Consider the following 23,045-nt stretch of genomic DNA (forward strand, 5'->3'; position numbering starts at 1 on the left):
CAATTAATAGGCAATGAATGTGTTGGTTTAACCCTTTGAGGGTGAAATTTCTAGGCTGTAGCCCTTGTAGTAAGGGAGAGGACCCCCTTAACTCTTCATTCTCTGGTCCCTTTGGTGCCTATCAGGAGGTGGGCCTGAAAATACTGTCCAACGCCAAAGTCAAGAAGCCAATAGACTGCAGTTACGAAATTTCAGAACACAACACTGCAACGGGAGGTAAGCTGCCTCTGTGGCTTGCAGATTCACTGAGATATTTAGCATCATGGAACTCTGAAAGGTCCCTCTTTGCCTCCTATTCTTGCACTGAGCCAGTAGCCAGAATGATAATGGATTGTGGGTTATAGATGAAGGCAGTTTCCCTAGGATCTCACTCTCTCTCTGTCTCTGGGGGGGGCTTTTGAAGCCTGAAGCCCTTATCTACTCATTCCCTGGCCAGACGTCCGTGTCTGTCATTTCCCCTGATAGTCTCATGACCAGTCAGTTCCTCAGTGGTCCTTCCTCCTCATCTCTCTCTTTTTTTCAAAAAAACTAATTAATTTATTTATCTTTTTATTTTTGGCTGCGTTGGGTCTTCATTGCTGCTCATGGGCTTTCTCTATTTGCGGTGAGCAGGGGCTACTCTTCGTTGAGGTGGCTTCTCTTGTTGCGGAGCACGGGCTCTAGGTGTGCGGGCTCCATTAGTTGTGGCACGAGGGCTCCATAGTTGTGGCTCTCGGGCTCTAGAGCGCAGGCTCACTAGTTGTCCTCATCTCAGACTGGATGTTCTCTGCTTCCCTCTGAATTTCTTGCTGGTTTTCTCTCCACCTCAGTTTATCACATGACGTAAGTCTTCTGCTTTTTCCCTTGTTCTTGGTCTCCTTAGAAATCTATGAAAATATTGCAGTGCCTTACGTAGAAACTTCAAGTCAGCCAGAGGATTCTCAGGTTCGCCAGTACTTCCCGGAGACTTGGCTCTGGGATCTGTTTCCTGTTGGGTAAGTGATGCCTAAAAGGTATAACAAAATTATATATACAGTGTAGATTCAGCAGAGAACTCAGACTCAGATAATTTCTAATGAACCTAAGTCTCAAGCCAAGAAGGTTTAATGGGGATATGAGCATGTGCTTCTTTCCCTGGATTCTTAAACAGTTATATACAATCACTCAAAACAAATTCACACGTCTTCACATTTGCTCAGTGCAGACAGTGCATTCTCACTGCAGGGCCACGCAAACGGAAAGGCACATCTTGACATGAGTTTGGTTCTTGCCCACTGCTTACCCGCTCGTTTTGACAAAGCCTAAGAAGGCATATTCTCACCGATTCAGAGGGCACTGGGCTCTCTTACAGATATGTTTGCACACAGATGCCCACCCACACATACTCCCTCTCCTCACATCCTCAGACAACCCCCCTTCTCCCATACTTGTACATCCTCACTCGAAGATTCACACTCTGAGATTCATGTGGGCCACCATTTCGATTGCCTTTTTGCTTTTTCCCCCACACACAACAGCAACGAAATATTCACTTCTGCAGACAAATTTGTAGCTTAATTCCCAAATGCCTTTCTCCTGCTGTCTGCTTCACCTGGGTTCTTGTATTCTCACAGTAACTCAGGGAAGGAGTCTGTCCACGTCACAGTTCCTGATACCATCACCACATGGAAGGCCATGACTTTTTGCACTTCCCAGTCCAGAGGCTTTGGTCTTTCACCCACTGTTGGACTGACTGCCTTCAAGCCATTCTTTGTCGATCTGACTCTCCCTTACTCGGTAGTTCGCGGAGAATCCTTTCGTCTTACTGCCACCATCTTCAATTATCTGAAGGAGTGCATCAGGGTAAGAGCTGGGGATGCAAGAAGCAGGTGTCAGTCCCTAAACTGGAAGCATACCAATTTTCCCCGAGAAAGAAATGAGATGTCGGTGTCTCTGCCCCCATATTTTCCTAAACCTCTGTGTATTGTCTCCTTTACTCCGACCCTTTATCACTCAAATATCCTCTTCAGGTTCAGACTAAGCTGGCTAAATCAGAGGAGTACCAGGTGGAACCAGGGACAGACTCTCAGGCCTCCAGCTGTCTCTGTGCTGATGAATCAAAATCCTATCACTGGAATATCACAGCTGTCAAACTGGGTAAGAGAAGGAAGTGGCAGATGGGCAAGGAAAGCACAGAGACTGAGAAGTCTACCCTTTCCTCTACTGTATTTGCTTTGTTTTCTCTTTCCTCTTTGTATTTGCCTCTATTTTTCTCCCTCCTAATTCTATGTTATAAAAAAATAAGCGAATATTCTTTGATAGATGACCAAAACATTATCCACACTGGACTATTTTGAGAGTGAAAGAGGGAGATTTTAATATTTACGCCAGGACAAGAGATAATGTTACTAGTCAAATACTTACTATGGGCTATGGGCCAGGCACTGTCCTAACTGTTTTACATGAATTAACTCATTTAATCATCACAATAATCCTATGAGATGTCATTTGCTCTTGGATTAAGTCCTTGCAACTCAAAGTACAGTCTTTTGGTGTATTAGTTATCTACTGCTGCTTAACAAATTACCCTAAAATTTAGCAGCTTAAAAGAACAAACATTTATTATCACACAGTTTCTGTGGGTCAGTAATTTGTGCAGTGTAGCTGGATGCCTCTTGCCCAAGGTCTCTCATGAAGTTCAACCAGGGCTGTGTTCTCATCCAAAGACTTGCCCAGGAGAGAACCCACGTCCAAGCTCATTCCAAAGCCTTTGATCCTCATGGACTGTTAGACTGAAGGCTGCAGTTCTTGGCCTCAGGTGTTGGCTAGTGGCCTCCTTCAGTTTCCCATCACATGAATCTCCCCACTGGGCTGCCTCATGACATGACAGCTGGCTTCCTCCAGAGTTCGTGGCTTGAGAGGAAGAGTGCACCTGAGACAGAAGCTGCAGTGTTTTTTATAACCTAAGCTCAGCCGTGACATCTCATTGCTTCTGCCCTATCCTCTCCGTTAGAAGCGAATCACTAAATCCAGCCCACAGGCAAGAAGAGGGGATTACACAACAGTGTTAATATCAGGAGGCAGGGATCACTGGGGTCCCTTAGAGGCCACCTACCGCAGAATGTGGGCTCCACCTCAGATCTACTGAAATAGAGTTTGTATTGTAACAGACAAGAGCCGCAGGTGATTTGTATGCCATTAAGTTTAAGAAGCACTAATCTAGAGGGGAAGAGACCTCATTGGTACCTCTGCCAATAGGGCTGATGTCTTCCTTTTGCCCTCTTTCTTCTCAGGTCATGTAAACTTCACTATGAGCACTAAGATTCTGGACAGCAATGAACTCTGTGGAGACCAGAAGGGGTTTGTTCCAGAAAAGGGCCAGAGTGACACACTCATCAAACCAGTTCTGGTCAAGGTGAGTTTTCTGCAGGCCTAGGTTCAGAGGTAGAGGCAGCAACCAAGCCAGGGATGTTCAGTGTGTGTCTAACCATGTCAGTCTCTTGCAGCAGTCTTACTCCAACTCCAATCAGGCAGCTCACCTTTATCCTTCCCTGACCCCCTTCTGCCCTTAACTACTTGCTTAACCCATACTGATGGTCTATGGAAGTACCTAATACAGTACCTGTTACTTTGTAGACACTCAATGAATGTTAGTTTCTCCTAAGAAAATCCCTAATGTCATCATTCGCTGCTTCCTGTCATCATGAACCCCATTGTCAATCCTGTCTCTTAGAAGTTTCCTAAACTTATCCTTAGCTCTAGCCCAGAAAGAATTTTACTGAGAGGCCCCTCCCTGGGTTGAAATGGAGTCCTTCTGAATGTCAAAGAGAAGCTCTGTTCTCTCCAGTTCTGAGTGAAGCCCTGGAGCACAGGCAGGGCCTCTTCTCCCCATTTCCCTTCCCCTTCCTATTCCTTCAGTGCCACCTGCCCTGATACTCATCTATGTTTTTTCACCCATCCTTGTCTCTCTCCATGTCAGCCGGAAGGAGTCCTTGTGGAGAAGACACACAGCTCACTGTTGTGCTCCAAAGGTGGGTGAACACAGAGACGGGTTGGTGTGAGAATTCCCTTAGCAACAGGAGGTCTTCTTAGGCAAAAGGAGGAATATACAGGACAAGAAGAAATAGGAGAGTCTAGGGGTGCCATTCCCAATGGGGCCAAGTAGCTGAAAGGCAGGATGAAGAAGAGAAAATGTACAGCACAATTATGGCTCTCGCTGGAATTTATTTTCAGCAAAGACCACTGTGAATAGGGTAAAAAAATCTACCTCCAACCCACGGAAAGCACTGGGTACAGAAAACCCTGGATTATGGCAAGTTTTTCTGTGGTTTGGGCGTGAGAACCCCCACTATTTCCACCTTTTATTGTTTTACCTTTTCTCTGCCCCTCATAGGAAAAGTGGCTTCAGAATCCATCTCCCTGGAGGTCCCTGTGGATGTTGTTCGTGATTCAGCCAAGGCTTATGTTTCTGTTCTGGGTAAGCAACCAGAGATTCTTGGCTCCAAAAGGAAAAATGGGGCCAGAGGCTGCCAAGGTGTGGCATGGGTTGAGGCCTATGGCCCTATCTGGAGGAAGGTATGGTAGATTAGAAGTGATGAAGGAATAAGAGCTTATTTTACAAAGTGGGCAAATACAGCCTGTGCAGTGCAGATGGGATTAGACAGACGTATACTCTGGTTAAAAACAGAAACGAGTCTGGGCAGGAGGAAGTTAAAGGTTGTTGAAGCTTGATATGTATTTAGGTTTAGGTCTATAAATTGGGTGGAGGGGAGACGAAATGTTTGCAGGAACCATTTAAAAATGAGGACTTCATATATTTGAATACAGTTTTGGGAAGATTCAACCATATTTACATAGGACATGCCACTTCTTTAGGCAAGGAGAGGGAGCAAATAGAAAAACATGAGCTTGAAAGTTGTATCGAACTGGCTTAGGATCCCAGTTCTGCCATTTAATAGCCATGTGACCTTGGATAAGTTAATGAACAATTTCTATCCTTCTTTTCCCTTCTGTAAGACAGTGATAATAACCTACCTTTCAGGATTGGTGTAAAGATTAAATATAATAAATTTCCCAGCACAATATCTAGCCCATAGTAGAAGGCCTATACATGTTAGGTTCTTTCTGTACTCTAACCCCCTACCCAGATCCCTTCCAGGTGAAAATGTCTCCGTTTTGGCTGTATTTGATTCATACCTCTGGAATAGCACTCACCTCACTGTATTATAGCTCACTGTCTCTGTCTGTCTTCCACACTGCATTGAGGGATCCTTGAGGACAAGGGCCACGTCTTTTTCATTTTTGTTCTTAGTACAGTTCCTGCAGTTGACTTTCAGTACATATTTGCACATTTGAGTTGAACTCAATGACTAAAATGCAGATGTTCATGAGTCACTTATGTCAGGCTTACTGGCTTGTGAAGTATATGGAGGGGTCAAGAGACATAACGAGGAAAAGCGTATCAGGAGTGTGTGTGTGCTTGGGAGAGACTTGGTGATTTGGAGGGTGATGTATTTATATGCAGTGGAGGCACTTAGAGATTGAGACTAAGCATTGCAGGTTTTATTACAAACCTCATCAGCTTCTTGAAAGCCATGAACACCCTCAGGTGGCCTACATACCTCTCTGTGTACTCCAGCACCTTGTACATACCCGATATTATATATGTTATACTTGCTTATAATAAATTAGCATTGCAATGTATTGTAACTGTTTGCCCCCCCGACTATGGGCTCTTCGAGGTGGAGGCTCTTCCCCCCCAGGTCACAGAGTAGAGACTCCCTAAATGATAGTGAATACGTGTTTGTTAAATGTATGATAATAACTCTTAAGGGTTCCTCCTTCTGCCACCACCTTCCTTCCCTCTCCTTTTGGATCCCAGGGGACATCATGGGCACAGCCCTGAAGAACCTAGACAGTCTGGTGCAGATGCCAAATGGCTGTGGGGAGCAGAACATGGTCTTGTTCGCTCCCATCATTTACGTCTTGCAGTACCTGGAGACGACAGGGATGCTGACTGAGGAAATCAGGTCTCGAGCAGTGGATTTCCTGAAGCTGGGTGAGTTGGTGTTCACTCTTGGACACCTTGTTTAGCGCCTATGATCGGTGATAAGACTCAGGGAAGTTCAGCCCCTGAAGTGTCCCTCATCCTTGAAGGCCATGGGGGTGTTTTTTGAAGTTATCACTGTCATCTAAAACCACATCTGGCTTCCCAGGGTACCAGAGGGAGCTGATGTACAAACACAGCACCGGCTCCTACAGTGCCTTTGGGGAGAACGATGAAAATGGAAACACATGGTAATGTTGTCCAGTTCCCCATGAGTTCTGTACCCCAGAGCATAATTCCTGAACCCTCTGGAATTATTCCTCTACCTCTCCCCTTAACCCCATTCCTTCTTGCTTTCTATCCTCTACCACTTTAATACTGTTTATTTCAGCTTCATGTATGGTCAAGCACCTTACCCTTCTCTCTGACCTTGTACCTCCCAGCTCTTGTCCCCATGAATGCCAACTAATGCCTCCCTTTTCCAAGCTTCCTATGGCATTATGTTTCCTCAACTTCCCTTCTGGAACCATTCAACAGAATAAACTGTAGAACTATTGCACCCTCCCCTGGAAATCCACCGTCATGCCACATTTCCCTCTTTACCCATACAGGCTGACAGCCTTTGTCACCAAATGCTTTGGCCAGGCTCAGAAACTCATCTTCATTGATGACAAGAACATCCAGGATGCTCTCAGGTGGATGGCAGGAAACCAGCTCTCCGATGGCTGCTATGCCAACGTGGGAGAGCTCTTGCACACAGCTATGAAGGTGCGGACCTGCCCAGGGGCCCACAGCCCACTACTGTGTCTGGGAGGAACTTGTACCTCTGAGTGAGCAGAATCAAGAGAGCACCGGCCTGAGAGTCAGTTCTTCAGGTCTCAGGCCTGGCTCTGGGTGACCTTGGTCAATATTCGTAACCAGTCTGAGCATTCAGCTTCCACATCTGTAAGATGAGAATACGTACTAGAATATGGTTCTCAAAGTATGGTCCCCAGATCAGCAGCATGGGCACCACCTGAGAACTTGTTTGAAATGCAAGTTCCAGGGACTTCCCTGGTGGTCCAAGTGTTTAAGACTTCGCCTTCCAGCGCAGCGGGTATGGGTTCTATCCCTGGTCGGGGACCTAAGATCCCACATGCCTTGCGGCTAAAAAAACAAAATATAAAACAGAAGCAATATTGTAACAAATTCAATAAAGACTTTAAAAATCTTTTTTAAAAAAATCTTAAAAAAAAAAAAGAAATACAAATTCCAGCTCTCACCCCAGACCTACTCTGAGGAACTCTGGGAGTAAGGGCAGCAACTGTGTTTTAACAAGCCCTCTGGGTGACCCTGATACTTGCTAAAGTTTGAGAACCACTGGACTAGAAGATCTCTGAGCCTTTTCCTATTTCCCTAAGTCTGAAGCAAAGCCATTTCCTCTGGTGGGGACTCCTAGACAGCTCAGTGTCTTTTGTAAGGGGTTTACTCTCTGGCAGGCACTAAGTACTCTATCTGATATTCATATTTAATGTTTACAACAAATCAACATGCTAAGCACTGGCATATCATTATTAATTCCATTTTACAGAAGAAGAAACTAGGTGCAGGGGTTAAGTAAATTGCCTGAGGTGAATGCTAGTGGGCGGCAGGACTGTAACTTGAACCACAGCACTTGGACTCCAGAGGCACTGTTCCTGCCCATTCACTGCACTGCCTGACCTTTCCCAACACAGGGCAAGGTGTCGGGGTGCGGGCAGCTTGTTCAATTCAGAACAGACTGAGTGAGAGAAAGACTGTACCAACTTTCCTAGGGGAATCATTATTGCTATTCCAGGACCTGGATTAAAAATCTTGAGCACTGGGACTTCCCTGGAGGTCCGGTGGTTAGGACTCTGCGCTTCCACTGCAGGGGGCATGGGTTCAATCCCTGGTCTGGGAACTAAGATCCCGCATGCCGTGCGTTGCAGCCGGAAAAAAAAAAAAATTCAATTAAAAAAAAATCTTGAGCATTGAAAACCAAATCTCTATACGATTCATTAGTGTTCCTTATGCAGGATCTTCCCAGTGTCCCCCATACGGGGGAGTAGTACAAGCCAGGATGTGACTAGAACAAGATCCTAGAGGTTTTTCTTCCTCCTGTCTTACCAGAGCCAGCCAGTCTCTCAAGAAACCCATTATTTATGTTGTCAAGCTTGGTGGTTCGGTCCTTACCGGGAGCTCCAGAGTTAAACCCAGCTTATTAGTTGTGTATTTTTTTTTTATACATTTATTTATTTTATTATTTTATTTTGTTGACTGCGTTGGGTCTTCGTTGCTGCGCGCGGGCTTTCTCTAGTTGCGGTGAGCAGGGGCTGCTCTTCGTTGTGGTGCTCGGGCTTCTCATTGCGGTGGCTTCTCTTGTTGCGGAGCACGGGCTCTAAGTGCGTGGCTTCAGTAGTTGTGGCTCGTGGGTTCAGTAGTTGTGGCTCGCGGGCTCTAGAGTGCAGGCTCAGTAGTTGTGGCGCACGGGCTTAGTTGCTCCGCGACATGTGGGATCTTCCCGGACCAGGGCTCGAACCCTTGTCCCCTGCATTGGCAGGCGGATTCTTAACCACTGTGCCACCAGGGAAGCCCACAGTTGTGTACTCTTGAACAAACTATTTAACCATTTTAAGTGTTTGTACTCTTATCTATAGAACAAAGATAGTAATTTAGATTACATATATTTTTTTAAAAATTGCTAATATCCTTCTGTGAAAGGCATTAATCAGGGAAGGTGTTACCTATTCTCCTCTGGAGCAGAAGCTGGGCTTTATGCCACTTGAGGGGAACGTCCATTTGGGGGAGGCTCAGATTCAGTAAAAAATCTGAGAATAAGAGATTTTCTCCTTATCCCAACTCCCTCCCCCCACTTTTTTTAAAACCTGTTATTCTTCCTAACACCTTATCTTGGGTTTCCTAAATACCCACTCAGAGCTGAAGACGTCATGTTACTTCTTGCAGGTTACCGTGTAAGGCTGTGCAGTTATTGAAGTCCAGCCAGTTCTCCCCTCCACTGTGTGTCCTGGAGGCTTGGGGCTGTGGTCAGCCTGTGGAAAGGAGCGCTTCTTTTTTTTTTTTTTTTAATATTTATTTATTTATTTGCCTGTGCCGGGTCTTAGTTACAGCACTCAGGATCTTTGTTGCCGCTTGTGGCATCTTTAGTTGAGGCATGAGGGATCCAGTTCCCTGACCAGGGATGGAACCTGGGCCCCCTGCGTTGGGAGCTTGGAGTCCTAACCACTGGACCACCAGGGAGGTCCCAGGAGTGCTTTTTAAAAAATAATAATAATAATTCATCCGTTCAGAGGGGACACATTTTTGCAACGTGCATGCAATTCTTCATGTGCTGGCTGCTGCCCTGACTTCCTGTCTCCGTTTCCATCCAGGGTGGAGTTGATGACAAGGTCTCCTTGACTGCCTACATCACGGCTGCGTTGCTGGAGATGGGAAAGACCACAGATGTGAGTTTCTCTAGCTCCTCCCCTTGACAGTCTCCTGATCATGCCTGTTTCTAGAGAAAGTCACCTATTTTTGTCCCTAGCCAGCCTTTTAAACTCAAAAGAGGATATGATGATTTCCTTATCACTGCCCCTTTTAAAAGGAATGCCTTATAAATTCAGTTCTTCATCTTCACTTTTTAGGACCTGATGGTGAGTCAGGGTCTGCAGTGTCTCAATCATTCCGTCTCCTCCACCACCAACCCCTACACACAGGCCCTACTAGCTTATACTTTCACTCTGGCTGGGAAAATGGACATCAGAAACATTCTTCTTGAAAAGCTAGATCGACAGGCTATCATCTCAGGTATGTTGGCCATGTTAGGAATTTTTTGCTTTCTTGTTTTTATTTTATTTATTTATTTTTGGCCATGCTATGTGGCTTGTGGGATTGAACCTGGGCCCACCGCAGTGAAAACGCTGAGTCCTAACCACTGGACCACCAGGGAAATCCCAGGAGTTTTTTGAAATTGTGAAAATATGTGAAAAATTTCCCTAGTCTCCATAGTCCCACATATATTCAATTCTAGGATTCATTTTAGTAAAAGTTAAGTCATAAAATCATTGTTAACAGTTTTGCAGGAAAGCCCCTGAAAGTCCTCAAAGGCATGTTATATTTTTATCATGAAGAGAAAATAGATGGTAGAAACTAGTCAGAAAACGTATTGGCATTGGAGAACCACCCTTTTGCAGATATTTAACAATTCTTTGGTGTAAAATCATGGAGTTTGATGGGGTACGACTTGAACTTGGAGATTTCTCAAGGTCCTTTTCAAACTTTTGGATGTATTTAGAATAATATTTGATATTCTGGGAATTCCCTGGTGGTCCAGGGGTTAGGACTCGGTGCTTTCATTGCTGAGGGTAGAGGTTCAATCTCCAGCCGGGGAACTAAGATCCCGCAAGTGATGTGGTGTGGCCAAAAAAAAAAAAAAAAAAAAAAGTATTCGATATTCTAACAGATCTTGTAAATACAATATTAATGAATTTTATTTACCTAGCTGTTTATTTAAAATTATACTTCCAGGCAGAAATTTCAGCTCAGCTTTCATCTATACGAATGTCATTGCCGAGTTGTCCTCTCATATGGGCGCTGGGTAGTTTTTTGGCCTGTGTATAAGCAGCTCTAGTCGTGGAATGGGGATCTCAGACAGTGGGTGGAGTTATATCTGCTCAGGTGTATATCAGTTTAATGTGATTAACTCTTCTCCATTATCTTGCATGGCAGGCTGACATGTTTTCTTTTGTTCTTCCACTTGGATTGCCTCCTGTGGGCTATGTATTTATTATCTCTAACCTTATATTTAGTTAGACTTCTAGCTTCCACTCTTCTCATTTCTACTTGCTGTTCGTTGTCTTCAAGTTACCTGCCATTGTGGCTGTCACAGAGTGGGGATTTGGTCTCATATTTTATTTGCTCGCCCTCATTAGCATTTCTTCTATGGTTTCTCAGAGTTCTTATGCATGTTCTGCCGTTTTTATTCTTCTTAAAATGTTAGACCTTTGATTAAGGAAAATAAATGCTGAAAATTAATAAAATTTTGTAAGCCAAAAAAAAAAAAAAAGACCCCAAACACATAAAATTCTTAAAAGAAGTTTCTACTTACCTATCTCCATTAACATAAGAATTTATAAGTTAACAAGGGAGGTTCTGATATCATTGCTGGAGGCATTTATTGATGCTCCCGGCTTTACCCTGGGGAATTATGTGCGGGTGTACACACACACACACACACATCCTTGCATAGACATGGTGGCCAATAAATCAGAAGATTTGAGAAATATTTTTTTCTAACTCACGATTAATTTTTGGTTGGTACTTTCTCTGGTTTAAGGTGTAGCATTTACAAAGTGAATATGGGAAAGTCATTTCCTTCTAAGACTTTCCTAAGTATGTGTTTTTCTCCATAGGAACGTCCTTTCACTGGAGCCACAAACCTACTCCGTCATTGGATGCCAGCCCTTGGTCTGAGCCTGAGGCTGTAGATGTGGAACTTACGGCATATGTGTTGTTGACCTGGCTCAGCAAAGCCAACTTGACTCAAAATGAGATAAACAAGGCCACTGGCATAGTGGCTTGGTTGGTCAAGCAGCAAAATGCACATGGAGGGTTCTCCTCCACTCAGGTAAGTAGCCTGCTCTTCTGCCACTCATCAGGTAGGGTTAGATCCCATGTGGAGAGAGAGGAAAAACCAGGATTAGATCTCGTGTGGAGAGAGAGGAAAAACTATTGCCCTTGCCCTCTAGGTCCAGGGACTAATCACTCTATAGAAAGGGAGAAAATCATGCGAAAAATATATAGAAGGGTTCATAAAATTAGGTCATTTGAGCACATAAATAGTACTCTATGCATTTAAGTCTCTTTCTTTGTAGAGTATGAAACATCATGAAATCTATGTTCTACATGTATAATTATGGCTAGATTTACATAGTCACAAACTAGAAAGCCAGTTATGGGGTCTGTAAGCATCAAAGCAAGATTTTACAGGTATACCTCCTATTTCAGGTATTGGAAAGCTGGTAAGATAGAGTCTTTAAAAAGTTTACAACCTAGAAAGAAAGCTAGGAAAAGTTGTATATATTACATAGCAGGATCTGGTTACAGAACAAAGATACAAAAGTTACAAAATATTGAATTTCAAGAGGGAGAGCGACCTCATATCAGCTTGAGGGATAAGAAAAGTCTTCACAGGGATAAGAAAAGTCTTCACAAAGATACAAAACGTACAAAATATTGAATTTCAAGAGGGAGAGAGACCTCATATCAGCTTGAGGGGTAAGAAAAGTCTTCACAGGGGAATGGCACTTGAGGGAGATCTAAAGGGACATGTAAAAATTTTAGGCAACTATTGAAAGGAAGGGGGAATAGTCTGAGTAGAGACACCCATTTGCAAAACCGTAGAATGGCTGTTGGGAAAACTGGTTTAGCTGAAGCATAAAGGGACTTAGTTGAAAAGGTAAGGTAGCTTCATATTATGAAGGGCCTTGCATGTCAGGCTCAGTTTCTGCCTAATTCTGAGGAGCCATTAATTTTTTTAAACTTTGTTTCAGAAAGATTAATCTGTCCCTTGGATATGGGATGATTTAGAGGAGAGAGACACTGGATTTGAAGAGATCAGGAGACTATTTCATTTGTCTAGGTTAGGGGTAAAGAGAAATCGAATTGGTGGGGTGGCAGTAGGGAAAAAAGGAGGTGGAATTGTATGATAAATTCAAATAATGTCATAAAAATCATCTTAGATGATCACAGAGAGAATAGCCATTAATTCATTTGTTCTGTAAATAGTATTAAATCCCTACTCTTTCCATGTCACTGATGATACAGAGGTAAACAAGAAAACACATTTTTTTGTTCTCATAGCGATTATAGTATGACTTGTTGAAATTAGGGCCAGTTTCACTGAGGATGTAACATGTAAAGTAGACCTGGAAGAATGAACAGATTTTAATAGATGGAGTGCTTGGTGTAGATGTTAAGAGATGATGTTAAGACCTTGCATATGGTAATGACTTAATTGGAATTTTAAAAAGTTATATGGTACTATGTTTCCTTGTTTCAGGGAAATTCTTGGCCAAAGATCAGGAAAGATTTCCTTCTTCTTGCTGAGCCCTAAATAATCATAATATATAATTTTAGAAAGCAGAGGATGGAATGTTTAGAATTCTCCGTGACAGATATATGCCAGAGTTGCTTTTCAATAAAATCCTTGGCTATTACAAGAAGTCACATATCACCCACTTTGGTTTTTAGGTGATGGTGAGGTCCCATTCCTTGAATTGTCTCCACATGTCCAAGGAATAAAGAAAGCCCTCCTGGGCTCCAGGTCACAGAGCATAGACAAAAAGTTGTTTGTAGATGGCCAAGCTGCACAGATATAACTTGTTCACAGCTTCCCCTGGGTTGATACCTGTCTTCCTATCTTTATATGACAGTGTGATGTCTAAATATGACTGTTCTTTTTTGTTTGGGATAGGGAGAAGTGGGGTTCCTTTATTCTGCAGTAGATATTTGACAAAGTTTTGAGCATACAGAAATTCCATAACACAGAGTGAGATATGACAATTTTGCAGAATATCTCATTCTTTTTTTCTTTCCTCCGGTTGTAATTTATATAAATCATGTTTTCAGAAAGGAAAGGCTCACACTTTTTACGTGATGCCATGCTCTCTTAGAAACAGTTTATCTGTCTTATTCCCAGATGAAGAAAAGATTGTCACATGTCATAATGGCTAAGAAGCTTTGTCCTTCAAGGAGGGGTTTTCCAAGAATCCCCTGATACCCTGTGCCACAGAAGATCATTATGCAATTAAATAACTTTGAAGAGCATGCAATTTTTAGGGTTATCAAGTTACTGCTGTTTCTTCCCCAAATAGGGAAATTGCAAAATATATATTGAGCAGTGATCCACTCACTTTTTGTTTTTGGGTTTTTTTTACCAATTAAAAAAAAATTGGAGTATAGTTGCTTTACAATGTTGCATTAGTTTCAGCTGTACAGCAAAGTGAATCAGTTATACGTATAGATATATATATACTCTTTTTTGGATTCTCTTCGATCCACTTACTTCTAACGATAGCCCGTTCTGAAGCTAGGTTTCATTGCTGAATATAAATATATGAAATTAGCCTAACGACCCATCAGTGTTCAAGAATGACTTGATGGTGATTTTCTATGCAGGTAAGATATTATGATTTCTATGTTAGCTTCCCCAGCATTGGTGAATGTGGTTCTTAGGTACTTAGAGGAGGTATCATCCAAGCTAGTGAACAACAATCAGGTGTGTAGGTTACAGGGTTGTTGGAGGTTAGTTCCAATGGCCCACAAAACAGTAAGCATATGCCTGATGCCTGATTGTTTTCCTCAGGATACTGTAGTTGCTCTCCAAGCTCTTGCCAAGTATGCCACTACTGTCTATGTGCCGTCTGAGGAAGTCAACCTGGCTGTAAAATCCGCTCAGAATTTCCAGCACACTTTCAACGTTCAAGCTGCCAACCGGTTGCTGTTTCAGCAGGAGACTCTGCCCGATATCCCCGGGGTGTACACCTTGGAGGCCTCAGGCCAGGGCTGTGTCCATGTGCAGGTAAGCAGGGCTCCAGGAGGACTAGTGTGCGTTGGGAAGGAGAGTCTGAGGGCATCTCTGCCTCTAGTAGAACCTTCTCTCATCTACCTTATTTGCAAGGAAAGTCGTTCGAACCGTACCCTCTTTTTATTTTTTCTTTTTTATTGGAGTAAAGTTGCTTTACAATGTTGTGTTACTTTCTGCTGTACAGCAAAGTGAATCAGCCACATGTATACATCTATCCCCTCTTCCTTGGATTTCCTTCCCATTTAGGTCATCACAGAGCACCGAGTAGTGTTTCCTGTGCTGTACAGTCGGTTCTCATTAGTTATCTATCAAACAGAACAATCTTTAAAATCCTTCCCAACTCTGATCTGGTTATCTGTTTCCTCCAACTAGACGGTGCTGAGATATAATATTCTGCCTCCTAAAAGTGTGGAGGCCTTTAGTCTTAGTGTGGAAATAGCGAAAGCTCGGTGTGAGCAACGTACTTCCCCTCGATCCTTGGCTCTGACCATCCATACCAGGTGAGGACAGCGGAGGTGTGGTGGGGGGGCACCTAGACCATGGAAGCTGAGCTGGAGAGAGAGAGAGAGAGAGAGAGAGAGAGAGTGTGTGTGTGTGTGTGTGTGTGTGTGTGTGTGTGTGTGTGTGTTGCAGATGCACAGTGTGCCGAGAGGGGAGATAATGGACTCACACAGGTTTGCTTCTTTCTGCCCTCAGTTATGTGGGGAGTCGCAGCTCTTCCAATATGGTTATTGTGGAAGTAAAGATGCTTTCCGGGTTCAGTCCCATGGAAGGCACCAAACAGTTAGTAAGTTGCTTCTGTTTTCTATCTCTGAGGGGGGCTTATTATTATAGCTTTTAATTATCATTAAAAAGCTGGTGAAATGGGCATCATGGTTTATACTTACAACTCATGATTGTATTATCTAAATGGGCTACAAAGGTGCACCAGATATATGATATGGAACCTGTTATAGTCTTGGTTCCTTTTTCTTACCTTTTCCACAGTATATATTGTTTCTGCAACCATGGCAGAGCTTTGGAAGATTACTCTAGGGGATAGGGAAGGCTCTGGCTCTCAGTCTCCTTTTTTTTCTCCTTTCTTATTCAGCTTCTCCAGCAATCACTGGTGAAGAAGGTTGAATCTGGACCTGACACACTCAACATCTACTTGGAAGAGGTAGGGATCAGGAACCGAACCAAAGAGCTTGATCGCTTATGTGTCTTTTCAACTTCCCTTCTAATGTACATGTACTAGTGTCACACACACGAGGACGAGGAACCTGGGAGATGGAGTTCACAACCACGAGATGAACTCTACTGGTGTACCATAACATACCCCTTTGCATCTCCAGGACAGCACTATCTAACAGATACAAAATGGGAGCCATCTGTGTTCTTTAAAAATTTCTAGTAGCCACATTAAAAAAATTAAAGAGAAACAGATAAAATTAATTTAATTATATATTTTATTCAATTTTATATACCCAAAATGTTTTTTTATTTCACCATGTAATTAACATACACAAGTGTGAATGAGGTATCTACATTTTTTTTTTTTTCTTACTACATCTTTGAAATCCAGTACGTGTTTTACACCGACAGCACATCTCACTTCTGACTGGCCACATTTCAAGTGCTTAATACCCACACGCAACATGACAGCTCTGGAGAATAACAGACTGGTTAATAGCTGAGGCTCTGATGCCAGAGTGCTTGGGTTAAAATCCTGGTTCTAACATTGGCTGCAATTGTTGGATGATTGTTTCCTCATCTGTAGAATGAGGGTAGGTAGTGGTAAAAATAGTTACCTATCTCACAGAGTGGTTGAAAGAATTAAGTGATTTAAGACATGAAAAGATATTTGGAATTGTACCTGGTATGGAGTAAACCCTCCATAAACATTAGCAATTATTATTATTATTTTATAATGTAATGTTAATGTTAATTAATTTTCATTAGACATTGTATGTAACTTTTCATTTCAACCAAATAAGGAGTTCTCAAGGACTAGTAGTATTCTAAAAACTGTTACGATGCTTATTTCATCATACTCTATTTAGCACAAGGAAGAAAGGTGGCATTATTATATAACTGACAGACAAGACTATCTCCAATTAAAATTAACTGTTGTTAGTAATGTTTTCCACTCCCACACCAATTCATCTTACTGTAGTTTTCTTATCTGCCAGGGGGTGGCTCTTTAGGGTAAGTCCTGTATAGTTTCTTTTGAGACAACTCTGGTTAGTGTATCAGGAAAAACCCTGAAATCACGATATTGTAGTTGTTTAAACATTTTGCAAAGTTTATGATGCTTTCATACACACCTTCTTTGAGTCTCACACGGCACCCCTCCTTCTACGTAAGGAGGCTGAGGCTGAATTGATAAGAGTGAGTGTGCTTGTCAAGTCATCCTGTTTGTCAGTGTCCAAGCTGGGAGTAGCACCTGGGGATTCTAATTTCCATGACACCATTCCTGAGACTGCAATGGCGGGCCGGTCAGTGTATCCAGCCAGCTTTGTCAGCTTCTAATCTGAGACATCAAGTCGAATGGTCTAAAAGCCAACCGTCATGATTATATCTGTGACTATTTCCTTTTTCTATGTATCTTCTCCCCTTTTGTCTTGATCAGCATCACCAGAGGACAATCTGATTCACATTTAACAAGTTATTCTTGGTTTTATTCCTCTTCTCTGTTGTTTTTTGTTATTTGCTTGCTTGGTTTGGGTGGGTCTGTTTCATTAATTTCTTCATTATTTCTTTTCTTTATTTTGGGCTGAAGGGAAGGGGAAAGGACATTTTTTGTTATTCTTTGTCTAACTTCTTAAGTTGAATGCCGAATTGTTTATTTTTAGTCTTTCTTATTTTCTGATGAATATGAACTATAAATTTCCCTCTAAGTATATTCTGTCTTTGTCCCACAATTTTTGACAAGCATTGTTTTTATTACCATTTAGTTCTATATCTTAATTTTGGGGGAAATTCATGGGATATTTAAAGCCATCTTTTTGTTACTAATTTCTAATTTTATTGCATTATGGTCTGAGATCATGATAGTGAGCCTCTGAAATGCATAGAAGTTTCTTTTGTGACCTAATATATGGTCTTTTTTGGAAATGTTCATTGTGTGCTCCAAAAGAATGTCCATCCCCTTTCTCTTGGGTATGGATTTGATCTAGATCTAAAAGTCCAAGATGATTATTTCTGTTGTTCATGTCTTTGTTAACTCTGCTTATTTTTCTGCTCAATCTATCAGTTTTGGAAAAGGGCTTGTTAAAATTTCTAATTACAATTATTGATTTGTCCTTTATCCATTTATCTATGCAGTTCTGTCAGTTGTTTCTTGATATATTTTTCAACTATATAATTAGGTATGTATATGTTATGAACATATCTTTTTCAGTTTTCCTTTTATTAGTATAACACTGTGCTTCTTTTACACTAATTATATATGTGTATGTGTGTGTGTATATACATATATATATATATATTTCTCTGCTTTAGATTTCTATGTACACATGCACTTTTTTTTTTTTTTGCCTTAGATTCTATTTGGTCAGATATTAAGCCTGCTATCCCAGCTTTCTTTTGGTTTATATTAGTCATTTACTTTAAATCTTTATGGTAACTAAATGATCAACGAGAACAGTGGTTCCAAAGATTTTTTTCCAGGACCCCTCTCTACTCTTAAATGACCTCAAAGAGCTTGTGGTGATGTGGGTTACATTTACTGACATTTAACTTATTAGAAATTAAAACTGAGAAAAATACTAAAATATTTATTGTCATTTAAAAACAACAAAGATAAACTCACTACATTTTAATATAATATTTTATGAAAAATGTATTTCCCAAAACAAAAAAAATGAGAATAGCAGATTGTTTTATGTTTTTGCTTTAATATTTAGCTTAATCAAAGAGAGCGAAATTCTCCCATCTGCTTCTGCATTCAATCTGTTGCAATATCACACATCAGGTAGCTCCCTTACACTAGTACAATGAAAGAGAATGAGAGTGAAAAAGGCAAATAACGTCTTAGTATTATTCCAAAAAGAGTTCTGATCTCACAGGCTGCCAGATACAGTCTTAAGGATCCCTGAGAGTTCCTGGACCATGCTTTTAGAAGCACTGTACCTAAAGAAATCTCTTTGGAAATATCTTCCAATTAGGTGTTTCTAACTTCTTATTTAAATTTACAACATAGGGACTTCCCTGGCGGTCCAGTGGTTAGGACTCAACTCCTCCACTGCAGGGGTCACAGGTTTGATCCCTGGTTGGGAAACTAAGATCCTGCAAGCCACGCTGTGCAGCAAAAATAAAATAAAAGTAAATAAATACATAAATTTACAACATAAATCTTATTTTCTTTTTATATTAGATTAATTTATGCAATTGTTTTGAACTCTCCATTTATTCACTTATTCAACAAATATTTATTGAGCCACCAATATATGCCAGATACTCTTCGACGTGATAGAGATGCAGCAGTAAAAACAGTAGACATGACCCCTGCCCTCATGGATTTGATATTCTAATGGAGAGACAAGCAATATGCAAATTTTAAAAGTACATATATATGTGCACACACACACACATATTCAGGAATAATTTTAGTAGTAATCAGTACTACGCAGGAGTGTGGTGGGGCTAGGCCAGGATGTGATTGTTTTAAAGTAACGTGGTCAGGGGACTTCCCTGGCGGTCCAGTGGTTAAGACTCCGCCTTCCAATGCAGGGCGTGCGGGTTCCATCCCTGGTCGGGGGAGCTAAGATCCAACATGCCGCGGCCAAAAAACCAAAACAGAAAAAAACCCAGAAGCAATATTGTAACAAATTCAATAAAGACTTTAAAAATGGTCCACGTCAAAAAAATCTTAAAACCATAAATAGATAAAGTAAGGTGGTCAGGAAAGGCCTCTCTGAGGAGACGTCATTTGATCAGAGACCTGAATGAAGAGAGAAAGGCGATCGGGAGCATACAGGTGTTGGAGTGAAGTGGAAGCCTCCGTTCCTTTGGCCACTTCACTTAATTTAGTGGAGGAGCCACGGGTTAGAGTAGACCAAGAACAAACCCATTTTACAGAAGGACCAGGAAGCGGTAAGATGCTAAGAAGAAAAAGCCAGGAAGACAGCAGGAGGCAATATTAGGAGTGGCATAGAGCAGAGGTAGAAGGGCTTCAGAAAATCTGTGTGAAGACAGCAAGAGTCTTTTAACCTCCACCTGACAGAGAAGTTATTTTCACTTTTGTTTTAATGTGATGTTTGTCTGTCTTCCCCACAGCTTAGTAAGAAGACTCAGACCTATACCTTCACCATCAGCCAAAGCCTGTTGGTCACCAACCTCAAACCAGCAACCATCAAAGTCTATGACTACTACCTACCAGGTGATGGCCAAGATTTATCTGCATCTCGCAACATACTTCTACCTCATTCTTCATGATATCTTTCTTAATTTTACGGATACTCCTTTCCAAGCCAAGTGCACATAATTACATTATCTGATCTCCTAAAGCATTTTAAATCAATTACATGCCACTTAAAAAAGTCTTCTGCACTAGACATATTTTATACAACGTGGTCCATAGACTGAAAGAACGATGTTTTCTAAAGACTAACTATTCTTAATATTTTTGCTGCAATGACTAATTTACTACAAGTGTGCAAATATTAGTCATTGGAAACTTGCTGTAATTCTGAATGTGCTCATAACCTGTAGAAATCTTTTGAAGAGGGTTAAAGCAGTAACTTTTATGTAGTATTTTCTCTCTGAATGTATTAGGCCTGCAATATAATAATATACGTCATTTAATTTTACAGATGAACAGGCAACAATTCAGTATTCTGATCCCTGTGAATGAGGTAAGACCAGAAGAAAGAAGGCTGGGCTTTTGGGGTAGGGTGGCAGTATTCAGAAGTTAAGGAGACGTTCTTCTGAGTTAAGGGTATTATCTTTTGGAAGCTTATTTTTGATAAAGTGGACTTTACTTTTTTGTCCTGAACTCTTTTATTAAAAAAAACTGAGGTATAGTTGTTGTACAATATGTCCTAAACTCTTGAAGAGAGAATAATCATCTCCATAGTTCACATCAGAAAAAGTTAATAGTGGCATTTGTATGAGGGGTTCTATGTGATTTTTAAAAACAGTATTTTCTTTTTTTGGCTGAAAATTTTCCTAATTATTACATTATATATCTTTTTATATAAAAATACTAAGACAAAAGTACAGATTACCTGATTCTACTTCCCTGAGATAACACTCTAATAATCCCATCATGTGTTTTGTGAGATTTTTTTTTTACTAGTCAGGAAAAAACTCCTCTATCATTGTGAAGACCGTCTGTGTATCATGATGTCTTCTGTCTTTGTTTTTTCCCTCCAGGATAGAAGATGGAAAGAGACTAAATGAATTCTCCACGACATTACTGGACAGCATTCTTCTGTCTCTTAAAGCAGAACCCGTTCAATCAAACAATTTGGTTTCTCTTGTTAAAAAACAAAATGCAGGACTTCCCTGGGAGTCCAGTGGTTAAGACTCCACGCTTCCACTGCAGGGAGTGTGTGTTCAATCCCTGGTCAAGGAACTAAGATCCCACATGCTACGTGGTACGGCCAAAAAAAAAAAAGCAACCAAATAAAATTGAAAATCGAATGGGCTCTATTAGGTGATTTATGAATTGAGCAGCATTTCTTCTAGCAACCAGAAGGGTGCTCCAAGGGGTTGTACAAAATTGAAGGTGTTTATATAAAGAAGGGTAGGGCAAAGGAGCTCTTAGCAAAAGAAAAGAAAGAATTTTTTTTAGGCCACGACATCTTTTTTGGGGGACTGAGGGGGAGGGAATGGCAAGGGTTTTATGGCATAGATTGCCTCTCCTTCCTCTGGGGGATGGAGAAGGCCCACGTGGCAGATGACCTTGTTGGTGCTGACTGGAAAACTCCAGACTAGTTGATTAAGATTACATTCCTGGGGAAGGTGGAAATGGCAGTTAGGTCAGGTATTAAATCTAGATTTGGTATCAGGGGCTTTAGCACAAGTGACACCATTTTGGGCCTGTGGTTTTTCTCTTTAACACTCTGATTGACTAGTGAGTGGGTAACAGATGGGTAGGCCTGAACCTCAGCTACTTTCTACGACTTCACAGATGCACAGGTGCCGGAATAAAGGGCTGGGGAAGATGGGCTAGGAATCATCACACAAAGGAGGAATTATATGGGAAAGCTCCTTGGGGTAGGGTCATTGGTTTAACCATTCTGTTGAGCCATTTAGGAGACTCTCCAGAGAGGAGATGGTGGTAGAGGGTGTTCCAGGGAAGATAAAAATGTCTTCCTGGAGGTTAAATCTAAGGGAAGATGTAATTTAGGTCTTTGGGAGTAGACTAAAAAGATTTTTTTCTTTTCTTTGAAAAGAAAATCTGTGTGCTCGACTCTGTGCATATTTCTGTGGTTACCAAAGGTTCTGTTTAAAGATATGGTTATTCTTTAACAAAAACTCACGATTTGGCTTCTTCCTTAAACCTTTTGACCCAGACTTCGCAAAGAATAGAGTCAAGTATTCAGAGAGAGGTCCAAAGAGAATCCTAATTAAGGGACTGTGTTCAGCCAGTCTGTCACTGCAGGGCAAGCAGTGATTGATAACAAGAAAAGTGGCTGGCCACAATTCCCTATCATCTCTGCTTTTCTCCGGCCTGATCCCCCCAGCCTTTTCCCACTTGGGATACCTATCATGGTGTAAACTCTTCCTTGGGGCAATGCTTTTGTTTTGGAAACAAGTTTGGAGGCAATGGGATGGGGGTTGGGGAGCGATAAGTGATATTTAAACAGAGAAGATGCTCTAGGTAATTACACCCTTTTACTTTGGATGTCCATGCACTGATCTTGCTCTTCTTAGATCAGAAACTCTGACCAGAAGAGTCAGGGAAAAGTAAGTCCATGATGTAGATATTTCCCTAAACCCAAGGCCACGCTTGCATAAACCATTTGTTCCTTACCTCCTCCACCCTAGACTTTGCCCTGCTCCTCTTAGGAGTTCCCAAAGTGAGAGAAGATGGGGAACATACCCAAAGGAGGTCATCCCTAAGCCTGCCTTACCCTTCGGTATGATGGGAAGAGAACAGAGAACTCTAGAGAAAAGAGAGCAGTCATGAACGCTCCTCCCACACAGTGAAAGCCCCACCCCCCCTGTACTTTTGGGTCTGTAGCTCCTGCCAAAACTTCCCATTTTTTTTGCAATGGAAGGAGGTGGTGGTCCTCAAGATTTAAGAAGTTATATCTGGCCAAAAAAACATGTCAAATGATTACAAAAACTATTCTTGTGTCTTTGGGGTTGAAAGACTATCTTATGATTTAATATTATCAACTACACTGAAAAAGGGAATGTTCATGAGAAAATTTACATTCTTCAACTTACTGAAATATAAACGTTTGTGCATATTTGAGAAGCAAGGTGATTTTAAGGTTTAAGTAGTGTTTAGCATTAAAG

General features: G+C 41.5%; 1 protein-coding gene across 11 annotated transcripts in view; it reads left to right on the plus strand.

The window, feature by feature from the left end:
• A2ML1 (alpha-2-macroglobulin like 1) overlaps positions 1-21,369 on the plus strand; it is an 82,780-nt gene extending 61,411 nt beyond the window's left edge. For all 11 annotated transcript variants that reach the window (XM_068561532.1, XM_068561524.1, XM_068561525.1 and 8 more), the window contains 20 exons: positions 126-216; positions 863-974; positions 1,593-1,821; positions 1,989-2,115; positions 3,252-3,373; positions 3,938-3,989; positions 4,352-4,435; positions 5,840-6,016; positions 6,174-6,255; positions 6,616-6,772; positions 9,394-9,468; positions 9,649-9,811; positions 11,416-11,630; positions 14,370-14,585; positions 14,964-15,091; positions 15,288-15,378; positions 15,682-15,750; positions 19,851-19,953; positions 20,387-20,428; positions 20,949-21,369. In XM_068561532.1, coding sequence (XP_068417633.1) covers positions 126-216; positions 863-974; positions 1,593-1,821; positions 1,989-2,115; positions 3,252-3,373; positions 3,938-3,989; positions 4,352-4,435; positions 5,840-6,016; positions 6,174-6,255; positions 6,616-6,772; positions 9,394-9,468; positions 9,649-9,811; positions 11,416-11,630; positions 14,370-14,585; positions 14,964-15,091; positions 15,288-15,378; positions 15,682-15,750; positions 19,851-19,953; positions 20,387-20,427 — 2,334 coding nt within the window. In that variant the 3' untranslated portion in view covers position 20,428; positions 20,949-21,369. The remainder of the gene's footprint in view (positions 1-125; positions 217-862; positions 975-1,592; positions 1,822-1,988; positions 2,116-3,251; positions 3,374-3,937; positions 3,990-4,351; positions 4,436-5,839; positions 6,017-6,173; positions 6,256-6,615; positions 6,773-9,393; positions 9,469-9,648; positions 9,812-11,415; positions 11,631-14,369; positions 14,586-14,963; positions 15,092-15,287; positions 15,379-15,681; positions 15,751-19,850; positions 19,954-20,386; positions 20,429-20,948) is intronic.
• The last annotated feature ends 1,676 nt before the right edge of the window (positions 21,370-23,045 follow it).

The sequence above is a fragment of the Eschrichtius robustus genome, chromosome 13 (assembly GCF_028021215.1).
Source record: "Eschrichtius robustus isolate mEscRob2 chromosome 13, mEscRob2.pri, whole genome shotgun sequence".
Taxonomy (NCBI): domain Eukaryota; kingdom Metazoa; phylum Chordata; class Mammalia; order Artiodactyla; family Eschrichtiidae; genus Eschrichtius; species Eschrichtius robustus.